The sequence below is a fragment of the Pelecanus crispus genome, chromosome 2, assembly GCF_030463565.1.
Source record: "Pelecanus crispus isolate bPelCri1 chromosome 2, bPelCri1.pri, whole genome shotgun sequence".
NCBI classification, from domain to species: Eukaryota; Metazoa; Chordata; class Aves; order Pelecaniformes; family Pelecanidae; genus Pelecanus; species Pelecanus crispus.
In genome coordinates, this window is record NC_134644.1 from 157,276,581 (window position 1) to 157,292,664 (window position 16,084).

The 16,084-nt window shown below is 35.3% G+C and overlaps 1 protein-coding gene across 3 annotated transcripts in view; it reads right to left on the reverse strand.

Moving 5' to 3' along the window:
- Window positions 1–16,084, reverse strand: part of CSMD3 (CUB and Sushi multiple domains 3) — a 760,009-nt gene that overhangs the window by 205,528 nt on the left and 538,397 nt on the right. For all 3 annotated transcript variants that reach the window (XM_075706425.1, XM_075706424.1, XM_075706423.1), the window contains 3 exons: window positions 14,179–14,317; window positions 11,804–11,991; window positions 7,002–7,196 (listed from right to left, as the gene is read on the reverse strand). In XM_075706425.1, coding sequence (XP_075562540.1) covers window positions 7,002–7,196; window positions 11,804–11,991; window positions 14,179–14,317 — 522 coding nt within the window. The remainder of the gene's footprint in view (window positions 1–7,001; window positions 7,197–11,803; window positions 11,992–14,178; window positions 14,318–16,084) is intronic.

Below are 16,084 nucleotides of genomic sequence, written 5' to 3' on the forward strand. Positions count from 1 at the left end.
GAGAGGAACGACTCTGCAGACACCAAGGTCAGTGAAAAAGGAGGGGGAGGAGGTGCTCCAGGCGCTGGCACAGAGATTCCCCTGCAGCCTGTGCTGAAGACCATGGTGAGGCAGCTGTGCCCCTGCAGCCCATGGAGGAGCCCACACTGGAGCAGGTGAATGCACCTGAAGGAGTCTGTGACCCCATGGGAAGCCCATGCTGGAGCAGGCTCCTGGCAGGACCTGTGGACCCATGGAGAGAGGAGACCATGCTGGAGCAGGTTTGCTGGCAGGACTTGTGACCCCGTGGGGGACCCACGCTGGAGCAGCCTGCTCCTGAAGGACTGCACCCTGTGGGAGGGACCCACGCTGGAGCAGTTAGTCAAGAACTGTAGCCCATGGGAAGGACCCACATTGGAAAAGTTGGTGGAGGACTGTATTCCGTGGGAGGGACCCCACGTTGGAGCAGGGGAAGAGTGTGAATCCTCCCCTGAGGAGAAAGGAGCAGCAGAGACATGTGATGAACTGACTGCAACCCCCATTCCCTGTCCCCCTCTGCTGCTCTGGCAGAGGAGGTGGAGAAAATCGGGAGTGAAGTTGAGCCCGGGAAGAAGGGAGGTGTGGGGGGAAGGTATTTTAAGATTTGAATCATAGAATCATAGAATTGTTTAGGTTGGAAAAGACCTTTAAGATCATCCAGTCCCACCATTAACCTAACACTACCAAGTCCACCACATTGTGTTTTATTTCTCATTATCCTACTCTGATTTGACTGGTAATAAATTAAACTGATTTTCCCCAAGTCAAGCCTGTTTTGCCCATGACGGTAATTGCTGAGAGACATCTCCCTGTCCTTATCTCGACCCATGAGCTTTTTCGTTATATTTTCTCTCCCCTGTCCAGTTGAGAAGGGGAGTGATAGAGCAGCTTTGGTGGGCACTTGGCATCCAGCTAGGATCAACCTACTACAGTAGTGAAGAATCTCGTCAGAATGACCCCTCAGTATTGAAAATCCAAGAGCAGGTGACAAAACTTGTTCACATGCCCATGGCAGTTAATGAATTTCACTCTGTAATATCATTTAGCTAGTCATAACTCAAATGTAAAATTAGTAGGGATAAATTTCTTTTAAATAAAACAAATTTAATTAAATTTTTTTTTAAATAAAAGTGTCATGCTTCAAGAGGAGGTAAATGGATTACTACAATTGCAGCATCACCTATTCCACCTCTTCCATGTGTTTTAATGCCTTTAGTACTTTTACTAGCTTAATGGAATGCTGACTAAGGTTGGTCTTTGCACTCCAATGCACAGTATCTCTCTCAATGCCTTTGTTCTACTCTTTATACCATAAATACCAACCATTTAAACTCATGTCATCCTCAGACTTTCTGGCCGAGGCCCTTTCCTAACATGAAAAGGTAGACATTGGACTTCTAAGAATTAATTTCAGATTTTGCAAGAATTCTTTCTTAGTGATTATAAACCATCCTGGCTTTGTATCCTCACTGTATCTCTGCTTCTTTTCTGCTATATCATTCAATCCTCTGCGACCTCCAAAGTATGAAGACAATATGTGTACTGCAAACTTAATTCTCTGCCACAGATACATTATTTTAAAGCAAATTAAATCACATTGAGAAACAAGCCTCTTGCAGATAAGTGCAAAACCAAGTATCAGCCTGTCATGTTAAATTCATGAAATAATTAAAAGGACTTAATTTTAAGTGTTTTTAGCAAAAAATATTTAATGAGCATTAACTGTAGCCAACCTAAAATACAGTTACTACTATCCATCTACAGTATCCCTTTAATAATGTCTGATCCTGATCTCAATTACATTTTAGATATGAATTTGATCTCTTTTGTCCAAGCAGTTTTGTCTAATACTAATAATAATAATGTATTTTGTTTGGTCGCTTTTTTAATAAAGATGAAAATGTTAAATACCACAGGTGGAAGTTAATGACTGTTAGGCTTCTAACACCTGTTTTGTGCCTTTCAAAATCTTTTTAATTGCTTACATATGATAGTTGAGGATTTAGGAATATAATCAAGCACTCTACATTTGTACTCAGAAAAGCAGAACAGGACAAAAATGTTAATGAAAGTTCCAACTGTTTTGATCAAAATCTTTACATTCAAAATATTGTAAACACAAAAAAAAACTTGATTCTTACATGTGTAAAATAGACTATCACATGCCAGATATATCTGATTGTTTATTTAACATAATTGAGCATTTGTGAGAAATGTAAATTAGATTATCGAGAAACCTTGTCTTTACCTACCTATCCTAAATAAACGTCACCCAAAAAAGTATTTTAACCTAATGTGTCTTAGACTTTTTTCTTCTAGACTTATGTTTGCCTATGACAAGAACATTCTCAATTCTTTATAATATTGTCAATAATGGTGAAAATTATGATTTTCACCTTTTTTCTTGCATTTTGTAACAGTACTCAGTCTCACTATGATTTATCATGTAAAAAATTGGCTGACTAAAGTAATGGTTTCAAAAGACTACACCAGTATGCAATAATCACATTAGAATCATACCTTCACTATGTAAGAAGTACATAAAAATGTGATCTATAAAGCCTCTGATTAAGTAATCAATATTGAATTATTAATGAAAAAGCTGTCAACATTTAATATATTACAAAACAATAAATAGTAAGACTAAGCTTTTCTGTGCAGTCTTCCATCCTAAAAGTTTTCAGATATAAACCTGATCTGAGATACCTCAAATAGATGTGACAAGTTAATACACAGAAAAACAAAAAAAATCATACAGAAAAGTATGAATTACTGCAAATTAAATCAAGAGCTACTGTCAGAGCCAAAACAAAGGACAGATACTTCCTCTGACATTTCAGTTTTCAGGAAAACATTTCTCTGGGAGAAGATGAGGCTTTTCCCAGGTCCCAGTAACGCGAATTATCCCCCAGATCATATGACAGAGGAGTGGACATGTAGTTCAAGGTCCTCTCTCCTTCCTCCTAATGCATATGCATTGGTTTTTAGCATGGTCTTTAATCACTAAACCATCATGGCTATGGTATAGTAATGGTTTACATAAGACTGGGAATTAAGATTTTTTGTTGCAATCATAATTAAGAATGTTTCTGTTGTTTTTAAATATCATAGTACAGAATTGCTCTGTGAGAAATCCCAGGACTTTTTCAGTTTCTTTTAAACAAAAGACAAACAGTACATATGAATATTGTGAATACTTATGTTTTGTTACCGGGGGGAAAAAAATAAAAGCTAATAAATCATAGGCAGTTCATGACAATATTTGAGATTGTTAGATATATCTTTCAGATGGAGATATTTTGAAGCCTGGATTCAAATATTTCCAAGGATTAAACAACAGACTATAATGAAATGTAGAAACACTTTTTAGTGATCAATACATTATTTCTTCTGGTAGGAACAAGGTTTCTACACTCAGTTATAAATGTGATTTCCCACTACAGGGATTTTTGTTATTCTGTAAACAACTGTTGTTTGCTACCAAAAATTTAAAATTAACTATAGTTGGTGAAGCTAACAGAACTCATTAATCACCATCTCTGTCTTAGCAATATTGCATCTGCATATGTTAATTACATCCTGTTCTTAACATCCACCATGAAATGCCAAATAGCTTAGCATATTAGCCTGGATAATCTTTGCATGTGTTCATAAAAGAATGAAGCCAATGATATGGTTCATTTCCCACACTTATTAGAGAGGCTCAAGGTCATTTTAAATAATGATTTCAACCAAATGCAAGTCATGCCTAAAGCACATAGGACTATGTCATAAAAAATGTTTGGTGCATAAAGGTACAATTGAAAAAACATCAGCTTTATGTACTGAGTAGATTTTGGAAAATTAGTCCTCTATGATCCTGAAAGCCTCTGCTCAGCTTTTATCTAACTCTAAAATCATCAGTTATTGACTTTCAGGGTCTGTAGACACTCATATTTTCTAGTTTTGCACATTCCCAGGAAAACAAGTTTTGACAGACTGAGCAATTAATCAGCCAGTTCACGTTGAAGCCTGACCAGACCCAGAACATCAGTGTTCCTCAACAAAAATTTCCTATGGGGCTTGATGTACCAGACATTTTCAGAGAATGCTTAAAGCCATCCCAAATGGTTGCCCTTCCAGTATAATAGAGTCATGGCCTTAATTTTCTGTTTAATTCTGAATGGAGAATGTATTTTTGCCCACATTTTATCTACAAGGCTAGATTTTAGAACAAGTAAGACCCATAACTCCTTTCTCTATGTGGGTCATTCAAACTCATCTGCTGTCTCTCAAGAGTATGTCTTAAGTTATGTGAAGTTATTCAGAATGGATATAGAGATGGTACTCTATCCTCCTCTATTGAGATTCTACTATTCAGTGAAAATATCCATATTAACTGCAACAAGAGGAGATTTTACTTAATAGGGTCTGACTTTGGACCCCTGTATCAGTTTCATTTTCATGTTCTCCATGTTATTTATCTAATTATTTTCTTCATGGAAATGATCAAATATTACTGACATGAATTCTCTTAGAAAAGAAAAAGCTTTTCTATGTTCTTTGAATTATACTCATTACAAGACCAACTCTATACATTGTAAAGCATGGCCCTTGAACCCAGAAAGCCATCTGCAATGTTGAAAGTTCTCCTTTCCTCTCCTCTGACCTACTTGGCTCCAAACATGAGCAAAATGAGAATACTCATTTGTAATATTTCTCTTTTCCATATTCTGAGAGGCCTCACTCCCCCTATAAAGCTATATGGCTAAATACGCCTCAAAGGAATTTAACAGAAGAACCTGGATCCTAAATTGATGCTAAAAATGTAAAAGTTCAGAGAGAATGCAGATAACTTCTTTAACAACATTTTTTACTTCGTACCTAAAACATTAGATCAAAATATTACATGTATAAAGGGGGTTTGTGTTCTCGATTTTTTTTCTTGAAAATAAATAAGAAAATAAAAAAATACATATATACTGACGTGTATTGTATACCACATTTGATTATAACACTATCGGTTTCAATGGAGTTTCAAAAATACAACTGGCAGAATGGAGGAATCTCATTTTTTTATTAAGCAAATTTTTTATGTAGGTGAGACTGGTGGTCAGGAGGCAAAATCCAGCTCTCAAACTGTTTCTTTCAGCTCTATGTAATTGAAAGCTAATCAACTGATAACATTTTTCTTACAGCTATATAAATGTTCTGTTTTTCTTGAGCTAAATCCCTCAAAACTGGAAAGCATTGATTGCATGGTAAAAATACACTATAATATATCACAGCAACGTATCTAGAAACCTTCATTGACTCTGAACTGTAGGCAAAAGCAATATAAGAAAAACAAGTGAAAATTGCAAAGCTAAGGCATTTTTATGGACCCTACTTTGTGACATCATATCCTAAAGAAGTGTGGGGTTTGTCACCTTTGAAATAAGGCCTTGTTTATCCAGGAAAGAAAATGGTTTAGTTAGAATCAGTGACAGATATCCACTACCCCGTTTATTGTAAGAATATCCACTGCCCCTCTTATTATAAGTTTTTTTTCTTTTTTTCCTTTTATAAACATGGCAGTCCTTCCAAGCAAAACACTCTCCCTTTAGTGAATGCTAAAATAGATAGCACCGGAAGATTGCGAAGTAGGTTATTATTGGCATGAAAAGACACAACTATTGCATCATGGATAAGGAAATTCTTATCTTTCACTATCCATGAAAAAGACCTTACAAAAGAAGGAAACCTTTCTCCTCTTATACACAACAACATTCCGCACCGACTCCTGTCTAGAAAACAACATTCATATCTCATTTTAAAATGAGGAAGAAACTTCTGACTTCCATGCACATGGTCTGCAATTTTGAACATATTTCCAAAAGTTTGCTAGGGCCAGTTTTCCAATCTGATGCCACTGAAGTTTGGTGTTCAGTGCTATGATGGTTTTGGTGGATAATGAAAATATTAATGTTTTTCAGATGCTTATAATATTGGTTATTCTTTATAGTTGACAATTATTTTTTTTTTCTGTTTTGCTGGTACTCTACCATCTACTTTGCAATAGAAATTTAAGTACACAACAAGGAAAATCTGTATTCTATTAAAAATAAATATATCCAAATTGGAAATGGATTTAACAGAGGTTTTTTTCTTCAAATTATGAAAAGGAATTAAAATTAAGATGGTAATGAGGAGATTTTGGTTTAACTTATAAAGCAAATGCTAATTTTATATTGTAGCATTTTTGTTTTATTAATATCTGGATACATGGGATAAGGTTTTGTGCTTAATCTTACAGAATATGTGCAAAGAATATTGGGGTTTTTTTCTGAAGAGGGCTATCAATTGCTGGTAAGAATTAACACCAAATCAGTAAAATAAAAATTGAATCTTTTCTTAGAGTTTAAATCTAAAAATGCTTACACTTGAGATAGTCAGTGGTAATATAACAAAAGTCAGGAGATTCCTGAAATGAGTGGAGTTCTTAATATCCATAAAAGTTTGAATGATTGGATCTTTGGTGCATTTCAAGGCTGAGTTTTTCTAAAGACCGCACGTCCAACAGGTTAAATGATATAATGTATATACAAAATATTTCTCCTACGTGGTTTAAAAACCAGTAATAACAAAAAGAAACAAACATTTATTGTGACATCCAGAGTATACTTAATGCTCTATTTAAATACATATATAGGGTATATATCTCTGTAATCTGCTGTAAATTTGCTAATTCAAGAATACAAGTCAGCATAGAGGATGACATTACTATTAACCTCTATTCACAATAATAAATTGTAGCACTATTTATCCAAGTTATTAAAAGCTTGAAACAATATTTATGCTGAGTTATTAAATGTTCTTTTTATTAAATATATAATTGAAAAGGGCTTTGTCCTAAAAGAGAAGTTTATTAAAATTGCTCCTTCAAATTTTGTACCTGTTTCTTCCATATGACAAAGCAAGAATAATAACAATAGCAACTATAATAAATTAAAAACTGCTCTTACCATGACAACTGGGCAGGGCTCTGTTCCATCCAGGTCTTCCATCATCTCCCATGATACATGTTAGTGTAGAATATCCTTGAAGAACATAACCTGCATCGCAGTAGTATGTGACAGTTGACCCCAGTTTATAATCCATTCCAAGTCTTGTTCCATTCATTATATTTCCAGGATCAAAGCAAGACTCACGAAGCTTTGCTATAGAGGAAACACATGCAAACACATAGTTCTGAATATAATCTAAAAGGTTACAAATGTTTTCTGGAGTTCTCTCAAGGTCTTCTTTGAGCACTCTGTAGACATATAATGTTTTTTTAATATATATAATATATAACAAATAATAATAATATAATAATAAAATATAATATATAATATTTTTATATAATTCCTATAGAGGTCTATTATGAGAATTATTTTTCCAGAGTTCACTGTGACCAATGGTATAGTTACATACTTAGATGAAGTTAGATCTATGGACACTGTTCCACTAGATAAGACACCTACTAGTTTTACAATATGTGGTCTGGAAACTGGTAAGTGGAGGAAACCAGTACAAGCAGTTTTTTACAAAATAAAAAGTATGTAAACAAGAATTTCTTCAAAATTAATAAACCCCAAATGAATATCTATATCTGTGCATATGATACACTGATATATTTGCATATAGCTTTCTTTTTCCTCACTGGAGGATGAAGCATGAAGATATTCCTTAAATTTATCTCCTTTTTTTTGTTATTTATAGCTATTTATTTCAAAATATTGAAATACATTCAAACGTATGTATATTATTTTATCTTTGCTTCCCTCTTCCTTCTATAATGTGAATACCTGTGTGTTTAATATCCAATACATAACAAACTGCACAAAAATAACCACTCAGCACTTCTAATTAACAACATTATGATGCAGAAGTTTTAGATTATATTCAGAATATAATAACAAACTACACAAAAATAACCACTCAGCACTTCTAATTAACAACATTATGATGCAGAAGGGGAAAAAAGGTAAACATTTTGGAAAAAATTTGCAATGTTTTTCCATGAAGGAAAAAACTGTAAATGTATTAGGAAACGGTAGGAGCTGGAATGAAGCATATGATTTTGTGCTATGCAGGATGGAGTTTGGAGTAATTTATTTTATCGAGCACAGATTTTCTTCTTTACCATTTAAGGGTGTTGTGGAGAAGATCAATAGGGAAGACATTTATTTTCTGCAAGATCAGTGCCAACATTCTAATACATCAAAAGAGGTGTTTTTTTACCAGGCACTTTTGCCCTGTGGATCTTTCTGCTACGGGTAGGTGGGGTTGCCAAAAGACTATATGAGCTTTGTAATTCCTGGAAGGCTATTTAAGAGCTTTACAAAAACAATTAATCTGATTCTGGCAGTGCCTAAGCTGCAGTTTCTGAAAATTACAGATAAGAGGGAGAAATGATGATACATTTGACTTTTATATAGTTTAGCCACATGTCAGCTATTGGTCACTACTAGGGACAAGTTAATGAACTAAGTAGATGGTTGGTTTGATCCCCTAAGGCCATTTTTATATTGTGGTATTTCTGAGAGGAGAGGAAGAATTACATTGCAAGACCATAAAAGTACATTTACATTTGAAGATGGAAACACAGAATAATTCCTTTGAAATTTCAACTTCTCATCTTCCAAAAGAACATTTGATATTCGCATTGATTCATTTAGGTAGTTGTAGCATGGTTCCTGTAACGTGTCTCCTGTTCTGAATGGTGAGGCTTTAAAATATAGTGTGACATTACAAAAAGACTTTTGTAACACTCATATTCAAAAATTTGGGTGGACAATCAAAACTTAAAAGATACAATTTACTAGAAAGTCTGTAAGATATCACATAGATTTTAATAATTATTATGTATGTCAACTACACTGTCACTTGAGAAGTCTGGCAGATCTTAGGGCAAACTGAAAATTCTTTCATGTCCAAATTCTCAAATTAAAAAAAAAAAAAAAAAAAAAAAAAAAGTCATCTAATTTAGGATTATAACTAACATTCTGACAATAGCAAGAAACATTATTTTTTCTTCTTACTGAACTGATATTGATATATTTGTATTGATACACAACTGAAATTGTGAGATCACCATTCCTGAGTTTATGATAAGAAATCCATGTTTCATAGTTCTGGCAGAACCTTCGATAAAGTAGAGATTAGTGCTACATGAGAAATTAAAGAGAGAAGATAAAGCAATCTAGTATGTCTGGTGCATAAATCAAAAATGGAGGAAAGACAGGATCTGTCACAGCACAATTTTTCCCTAGGGAAAAATTACAGCCCTGTAATTTTCTTTTCCCCAAAGGTGCAGTTGTGACAGATTCCTGAAGTTGCTGACTAAACAGTAGCAATGTCACTATAGAAATACAGTTTCTTAATAACTATTCTGAAAAATAAAGCCTGAAATACTTAGCACCTTCAAGCTACTTTTGTAAATCTGAAATAACTGCTAAGAGAACTTGTAAGGAAAGTCAGTATACTATGCTATAATATATGAAGAATTAAGTAAAATGTGGCAAAAGGATTCATCAGGTCTAGCTGAGAGCCAGTGAAAAAAAGAGAAAATAAGAAGACTGTATTAGCAAATTTATAAAAATAAAATAGAAGTGCTCCCAGGAGACAGGAGGAAAAGTCCTTCACTGTCAATGCCATATTGCTCCAGTTGAAGAACTCAAGACATTGATGACCCCTGTAGTCCTTCCCCTTTCTTTCCCAAGGATACTAGTATCATTAAGCTGAAAACACAGAAGGGCAGTGGCAGGTTTAGCAGAACATCAGAAAAAATGCTGGAGAGTGTGTGTGATACAATTTTAGATGTATTATTATGAAGAATTTTTTCTGTAGTAATGTTTTTTTAAATTATTTTCTGTAATAATTAAGTATGGACTAAAAATAATTGTTTCATTAGACAGTTAAGATTTGAGTTACACATTATATTCCTGGCTGTACATACTAAGTGTAAATTCCTTTTGCCCGTAATAAAATTTTGCAACAAGCCTCAAGAAAAACAGCAATTACTTCTCTGACAACTTTGGTATACCACTAGATCAATTAAGGCTTCTGAAATACAGGCTGAAAACAGGTAGCGATATGTACTGCTGCAATCTCAAGCTCAACAAGGAAGTCTCTGTTGGCTAGCATACAGTAATGATGCCAAAACTCTCTAGAAAACTAGCATCTCAGTGCATAGAAAACAACACTGAAAGCCAAGAGAAGCAGGTGCTTTGTCCAGAACTTGATGACTTACTACTCCAACCCTAAGTCTCAAAGAGAATAAAGCCATAATAAGCTTCTTAAAGAGAATATTACAGACACAGCTAACTATAACAAACATTCCACAATTATTCTCCAGAGCAGTTATTAGAACTAATAAGCTGCTCCTCCATTATAAAATAGAAATGAAGGGAGGGAGAAAGGAGAGAACAAAACTGAACTAGAAACATGGTTATGGACCAGACCTGAGACATGGGTCAGGTCAGAGATTTGTATATGAAAAATATGGCCTATCAATGAAGTACAACTTGAGTACTACTGCCACTTAAAATAGGTTGTTGCAGCTTGTGCCTATTATCTCCCATCTTACCACTATGTGCCCCTGAGAAGAGTCTGGTTCTGTCTTTTCTATACACTCTCATTAAGTAGTTGAAGCAAACCCAGTTCCCTCAGCTTCTCTTTCTATGCAATGAAGAGGGACTTCAGGGCACTGGGGCGATTACTCGCAGGATCGGAGCACAGGTAGTGTTTTTCTCAACCCCGTCAGTGGCAGCTAAGAGTGCCGAAAGGAATGGGAAAACTCACCTGATTAACAGGTGGCTCAGAGGCTGGTGCCATCAGTGGAATTTGGGGTTTTTCGATCACGGGGAGGTTTACACGGCACCGGGCCTGCTGGCGGCTGATAGAGATCAGCTGTCTCCAAAGGGGAAAAGGATCCTTGCCCATGAGTTGGCAGGACTCATTGAGAGGGCTTTAAACTAGGTTTGAAGGGGGAAGGGGAAGGGGATATAAACGGGCCCGCTAGTGAGGAGCCCAGGGGCGGCATGGCAATGTTGGGGGTGAAATCGATAGCCCGGCTCAAGTGCACCTACACCAATGCATGTAGCATGGGCAACAAACAGGAGGAGCTGGAAGCCCTTGTGCAGCAGGATGGCTATGACATAGTCGCCATCACAGAAACGTGGTGGGACGACTCTCATGACTGGAGTGCTGCACTGGAGGGCTATAAGCTCTTCAGAAGGGATAGGCAAGGAAGGAGAGGCGGTGGGGTGGCTCTAGGAAGAAAATTAACTCTATCCCAGCCAAAACCAGGACATTCATTTAGCCAAAATATTTTTTCACTTGCAATATTGGTCTCCTAGATTCTAGCACATTATTTCATCTTACAGGATCTTAAATGGACATATGCCAACATGCCTTTCTATGTGAAGGAAAAATAAAAATAAAATATATTCTGGAAAAAACATGTATATGTGCTGTTAAGTTTTGTCACTGGATCATTATTTTTGAAACATGTAAACTGCTGTCTGATTTTTTTTTTTTCTTTGGAATCATGCATTTAACATTATCTTGTGTCAGCTAAATGAAATCATACTAGAAGCTTTATCTTAATTTAGAACGCTTATAACATTATATTTTGTATGTATAGATAATACACATTATCATGCTCTTAGGCAAAACCAAAACATTACCAGGCAGAAAACTATGAGAAATTAAAACAGATTAAAATTTACACTCATGCATTTAACTTTTTTTAATAGAAAAGAGAAATTACTGTATTTACCTTTGTACTCTAGGTGGAATCCAGTAAAACTAACAGATCCATCACTCCGAAAAGCCAGATGCATGGTATTTGAACTGCTTTCTATCCTCTCTGGCAGCTTGCTATCTTGAAAGCTCCCAATCAGTGGGCTATTGCCATCTGGCCCATCATAGATATAAAGAAAATCATAATTTGGTTCTATACTGAAACTGCAGAACAAAAAAAAGAGAAATATGAGATAGAATATGCTTTGCCTAACATTTTCACTCTTATTAGCTTAAATAGAAGTTTACTATCACTGTTTTCATAAATGAAAAAACCCCTCCACTCTCAGAATAATGGGTTGTAGAAGTGTTTTATTAGAAAACAACAGAAATACTATATTTGTTGGTTCTCTGCTTAGAAATAATATTCTGCTGCTAGCCAGAAAAAAACAGTAAACTTTTTAAATAGAAAAAAGCTTTAGAGAAATAAACAACATATGTCTGCTTGAACCCTTGTCAGATATAACATAATGCAGTCAGCTGCAGAGTAGAGTGTACACAGCTTCCAGTCAGACTGAACACTTTCACACAGCCAGAACATGATCTTCCAGTGAAACTAAGAGTAAGAAGCATTTTGCCTATAATCAGTTTAAATGAAAAGGTGTAGTATTGAAATCTCATCTTTTCTTTTGAATTTAATTTTCGTTCATTTTAAAAATTTAATTAACTTAGTTAATTATTTAACTATAGTTAACTAACTTAACTGGTTAATTTTGAACTTAATTTTAGTTAACAGCAGAGTTAACCAAATTTATTTACAAGATTGTCCCTGTACAAAAGAAGTTTAAAAAAAGATTGTTAGTAAGAGAATGGAAATCCAACCACTAGAATTATTTTGTCTCTACTTGACACTAGCTCCTAATTAAAATAAACGTAGGCATTGAAGACCTGATACAGCTCCTTCAAGGAAAATAATTTTTTAACTTTTGGATTAATTAAAAAATATTTCCTTACAAAAGAAATGCAAAAGTCATATGTCAACAGCTTTGATTTTTAAAGTGCCATAGTTTGTCTTGAGTTTAAAAGGGTTAGCTGGAGTAAGTCCCACTCAAAAACATATTTAACAGTACTCAGTGGAGTATCCAGAGTTTGGTTTATATAGGAAGGGGCTTCATTTCTACTCTGGAACAGTCTGTGTGTCATAAGTGAGGCAAGTCTCAGTAAGTATGCAATTTCCTTTGACCAAGACTAAGCTTTTCAGCTTCTGTCAAGAATCATAGCAATTGTCCAGATTTTAAGAACAAATTGGCAATATTTGGGATCTATAAACTGTTCACATACTATATGGAGTCACACTGTAAAATATTGTTTTTATTCTAAAATGGACAATCTCTTGTATCTGCATGTACAATATAAAGAACAGAATATTCTTAAATATTTTGAGATCATGATATTTCACCAAACAAAACAAAAAAAAAGTGCTACTGCATAGTAGAAAGTTGATTATCAACTTACAGCATTCTGAAATCACCAACAAAATAGTTAAATTGTTAATTATGCAAATATAATTGAGTGATTAATTTGCTTGGAAGGAATTCTTAACACATACTGTATCACTGAGATATAGTGATATCAAGAATAGACAAATATATGACCTACATCACTAAACAAGTCATCACATTATCATTACTGTTATAGAATATCCAGCATAAGAAGGACTTAAATTCGATGGAACATTACAATTTTTAAGTTTTCTGTGATGTGATCATATGCCCTAGTTGGGATGCATATTTTTCACACATAATGTGTATATTAATATACTTTATGGGTTACATACAATGCAGACAGCAAAAGTTCCTCTGTGGATTCTGTTAAGCTCAATTTAACCTTTCATTGTGATAAAAGAAAATGGTAAAACAATTCAATTTAATAACAAGAACACAGGAAGTATCCTGTTAAGTATCCTGAAATGATACAGACTAATAAAACTAAATTTAAAGACTACTTTTGAAATTTTGTTTAAATAGCAGGTGAGTGTCTCATACAAAATATGATGACTCAATAGGCTTCATCATTAAAGACCATCCTCCTGGGCTGGTGACAATTCAGTGAGTTACTCCATGCTGCCTTCTCAAGAAGAGAAGCTTGGTAAATTGACCACCATCCACTTTCACGTTAGTCGGTGTAAACTGAGAGTGCTTTTAACTGAACAGGAGCAATGGGCTCCCAAGCTCCACCTCTACGTGTATTGAATACTCTAATGTATTTGTTGTGACTGCTAACAAAGTTAACAATTACTAATCACTTTGACAGTTATATTAAGTATACGTGTTACCCTAAAAAGCTCTAAACAACTGCTAATAATAAAGTTACAAACATGACTTTAAAAATTATGAGCAAGTAGCAGTTTACCTGATAAACGCTAATGATATAACATAATCATTATTAACAGTGATAGTCCAGTCACAATCTCTGCTGTGGGGATAAGGGTGAGGGAAGTTTGGTGAAAGTATAAAACCTGATGAGCCAGTCAAGTTTCCTCCACAGGGAGCTGTGAATAAAAATAAATTGGAATTGAGGAAAGAAGGTAAGAGAAAAAAAAACAAGTACCAGCAATCTGTTCACTGACATTTAATGTCCTCCAAAAGTTAAACAAGAAACAAGTGAAGTATTTACAAAGCTTTAATAGAATCAAAAAATGTATTCACATTTCTCCTTAGACAAATACTAATACTAGTAAGTGAAGCACTTCTTTTTGAACACTATGTCCTTTTATTTTCTTGTATAACATTATGTCAAGGCTTTTCTGAAAATACTGTGAACTTGAAAAATGCTCTGGCTGCAGACATAAAAGAGCTTGACTGGATAAGATTCCCAGTTTCTACATCTTGTTAATGTCATTCTGAAGGAAGCTTCTTACATTATGAAATATGATCTACTTAGACTGATAATGCAACTACCTGCATTTTCACCAGACACCACTAATTAGTTATTCAGATCAAGACTGACATAATATAAATAAAATTCAAAAATAACATTATAGTAATTGCAGTTTTCAAAGTGAAAGATAAATAAAATAACTTCCATGCACAGGCAGAATAGAGCAAACACATTTATTTGTGTGATTTTGAGGTTCCTAAATATTGTGTGTTTGTGGTCCAGAAATGTAAATACTTAATAGAAAGAAAGAATCACTACCCTCATGAAGTTTTGTACTTCAGCATTCTTTAACTGAGACTTCCTATAAGAACAAGAGAATAAGCACATTTTCTAAAGATCTTTTTTGAAAAAACTTCTAAAATTTTATTCAAAAGATTCTAGATAAGATTTATAAAGACATCACTATGTAAAGTTGAATTCTACAAAGTGATCATCAAGAGGACCAGGAAAAGGAGTTGATCACTCAGGTCTTCTGTAATAGATATTCTGTGAGCTCAAAGGTTACTTAAATAACTTATAGAATCATTTAGGTTGGAAAAGACCTTTAAGATTATCAAGTCCAACCCTTAACCTAACACTACCAAGTTCACCCCTAAACCATGTCTCTAAGTGCCACATTTACAAGTCTTTTAAATACCTCCAGGGATGGGGACTCACCAACTTCATTTAGCAGCCTGTTCCAATGCTTGACTATCCTTTCTGTGAAGAAGTTTTTACTGATATCTGAGTACAGGGGGACAATCACTTCCCTGCTCCTGCTGGCCACACTATTCCTGATACAAGCCAGGATACTGTTGGCCTTCTTGGCCACCTGGGCACACTGCTGGCTCATATTCACCTGGCTGTTGACAAACACCCCTGGGTCCTTTTCCACCATGCAGCTTTCCAGCCACTCTTCCCCAAGCCTGTAACGTTGCATGGGGTTGTTGTGCCCGAAGTGCAGGACCCAGCACTTGGCCTTGTTAAACCTCATACAGTTGGCCTTGACCCATCAATCCAGCCTGTCCAGATCCTTCTGCAGAGCATTCCTACTGTCAAGAAGATCAACACTCCCTCCCAACTTTGTGTCATCTGCAAACTTAGAGGGTGCACTTGATCCCCTCCTCCAGATCATTGCTAAAGATATTAAACGGAAATGGCCCCAAAACTGAGCCCTCAGGAACACCACTTGTGACCAGCTGCCAACTGACTTTAACTCCATTCACCACAACTCTTTGTGACCAGCCATCCAGCCAGTTTTTTACCCAGTGAAGAGTATGCCCATCCAAGCCATGAGCAGACAGTTTCTCCAGGAGAATGCTGCAGAAAAGGTTGTCAAAGGCTTTACTGAAGTGTAGGTAGACAACCCACAGCCTTTCCTTCATCCACTAAGCCAGTC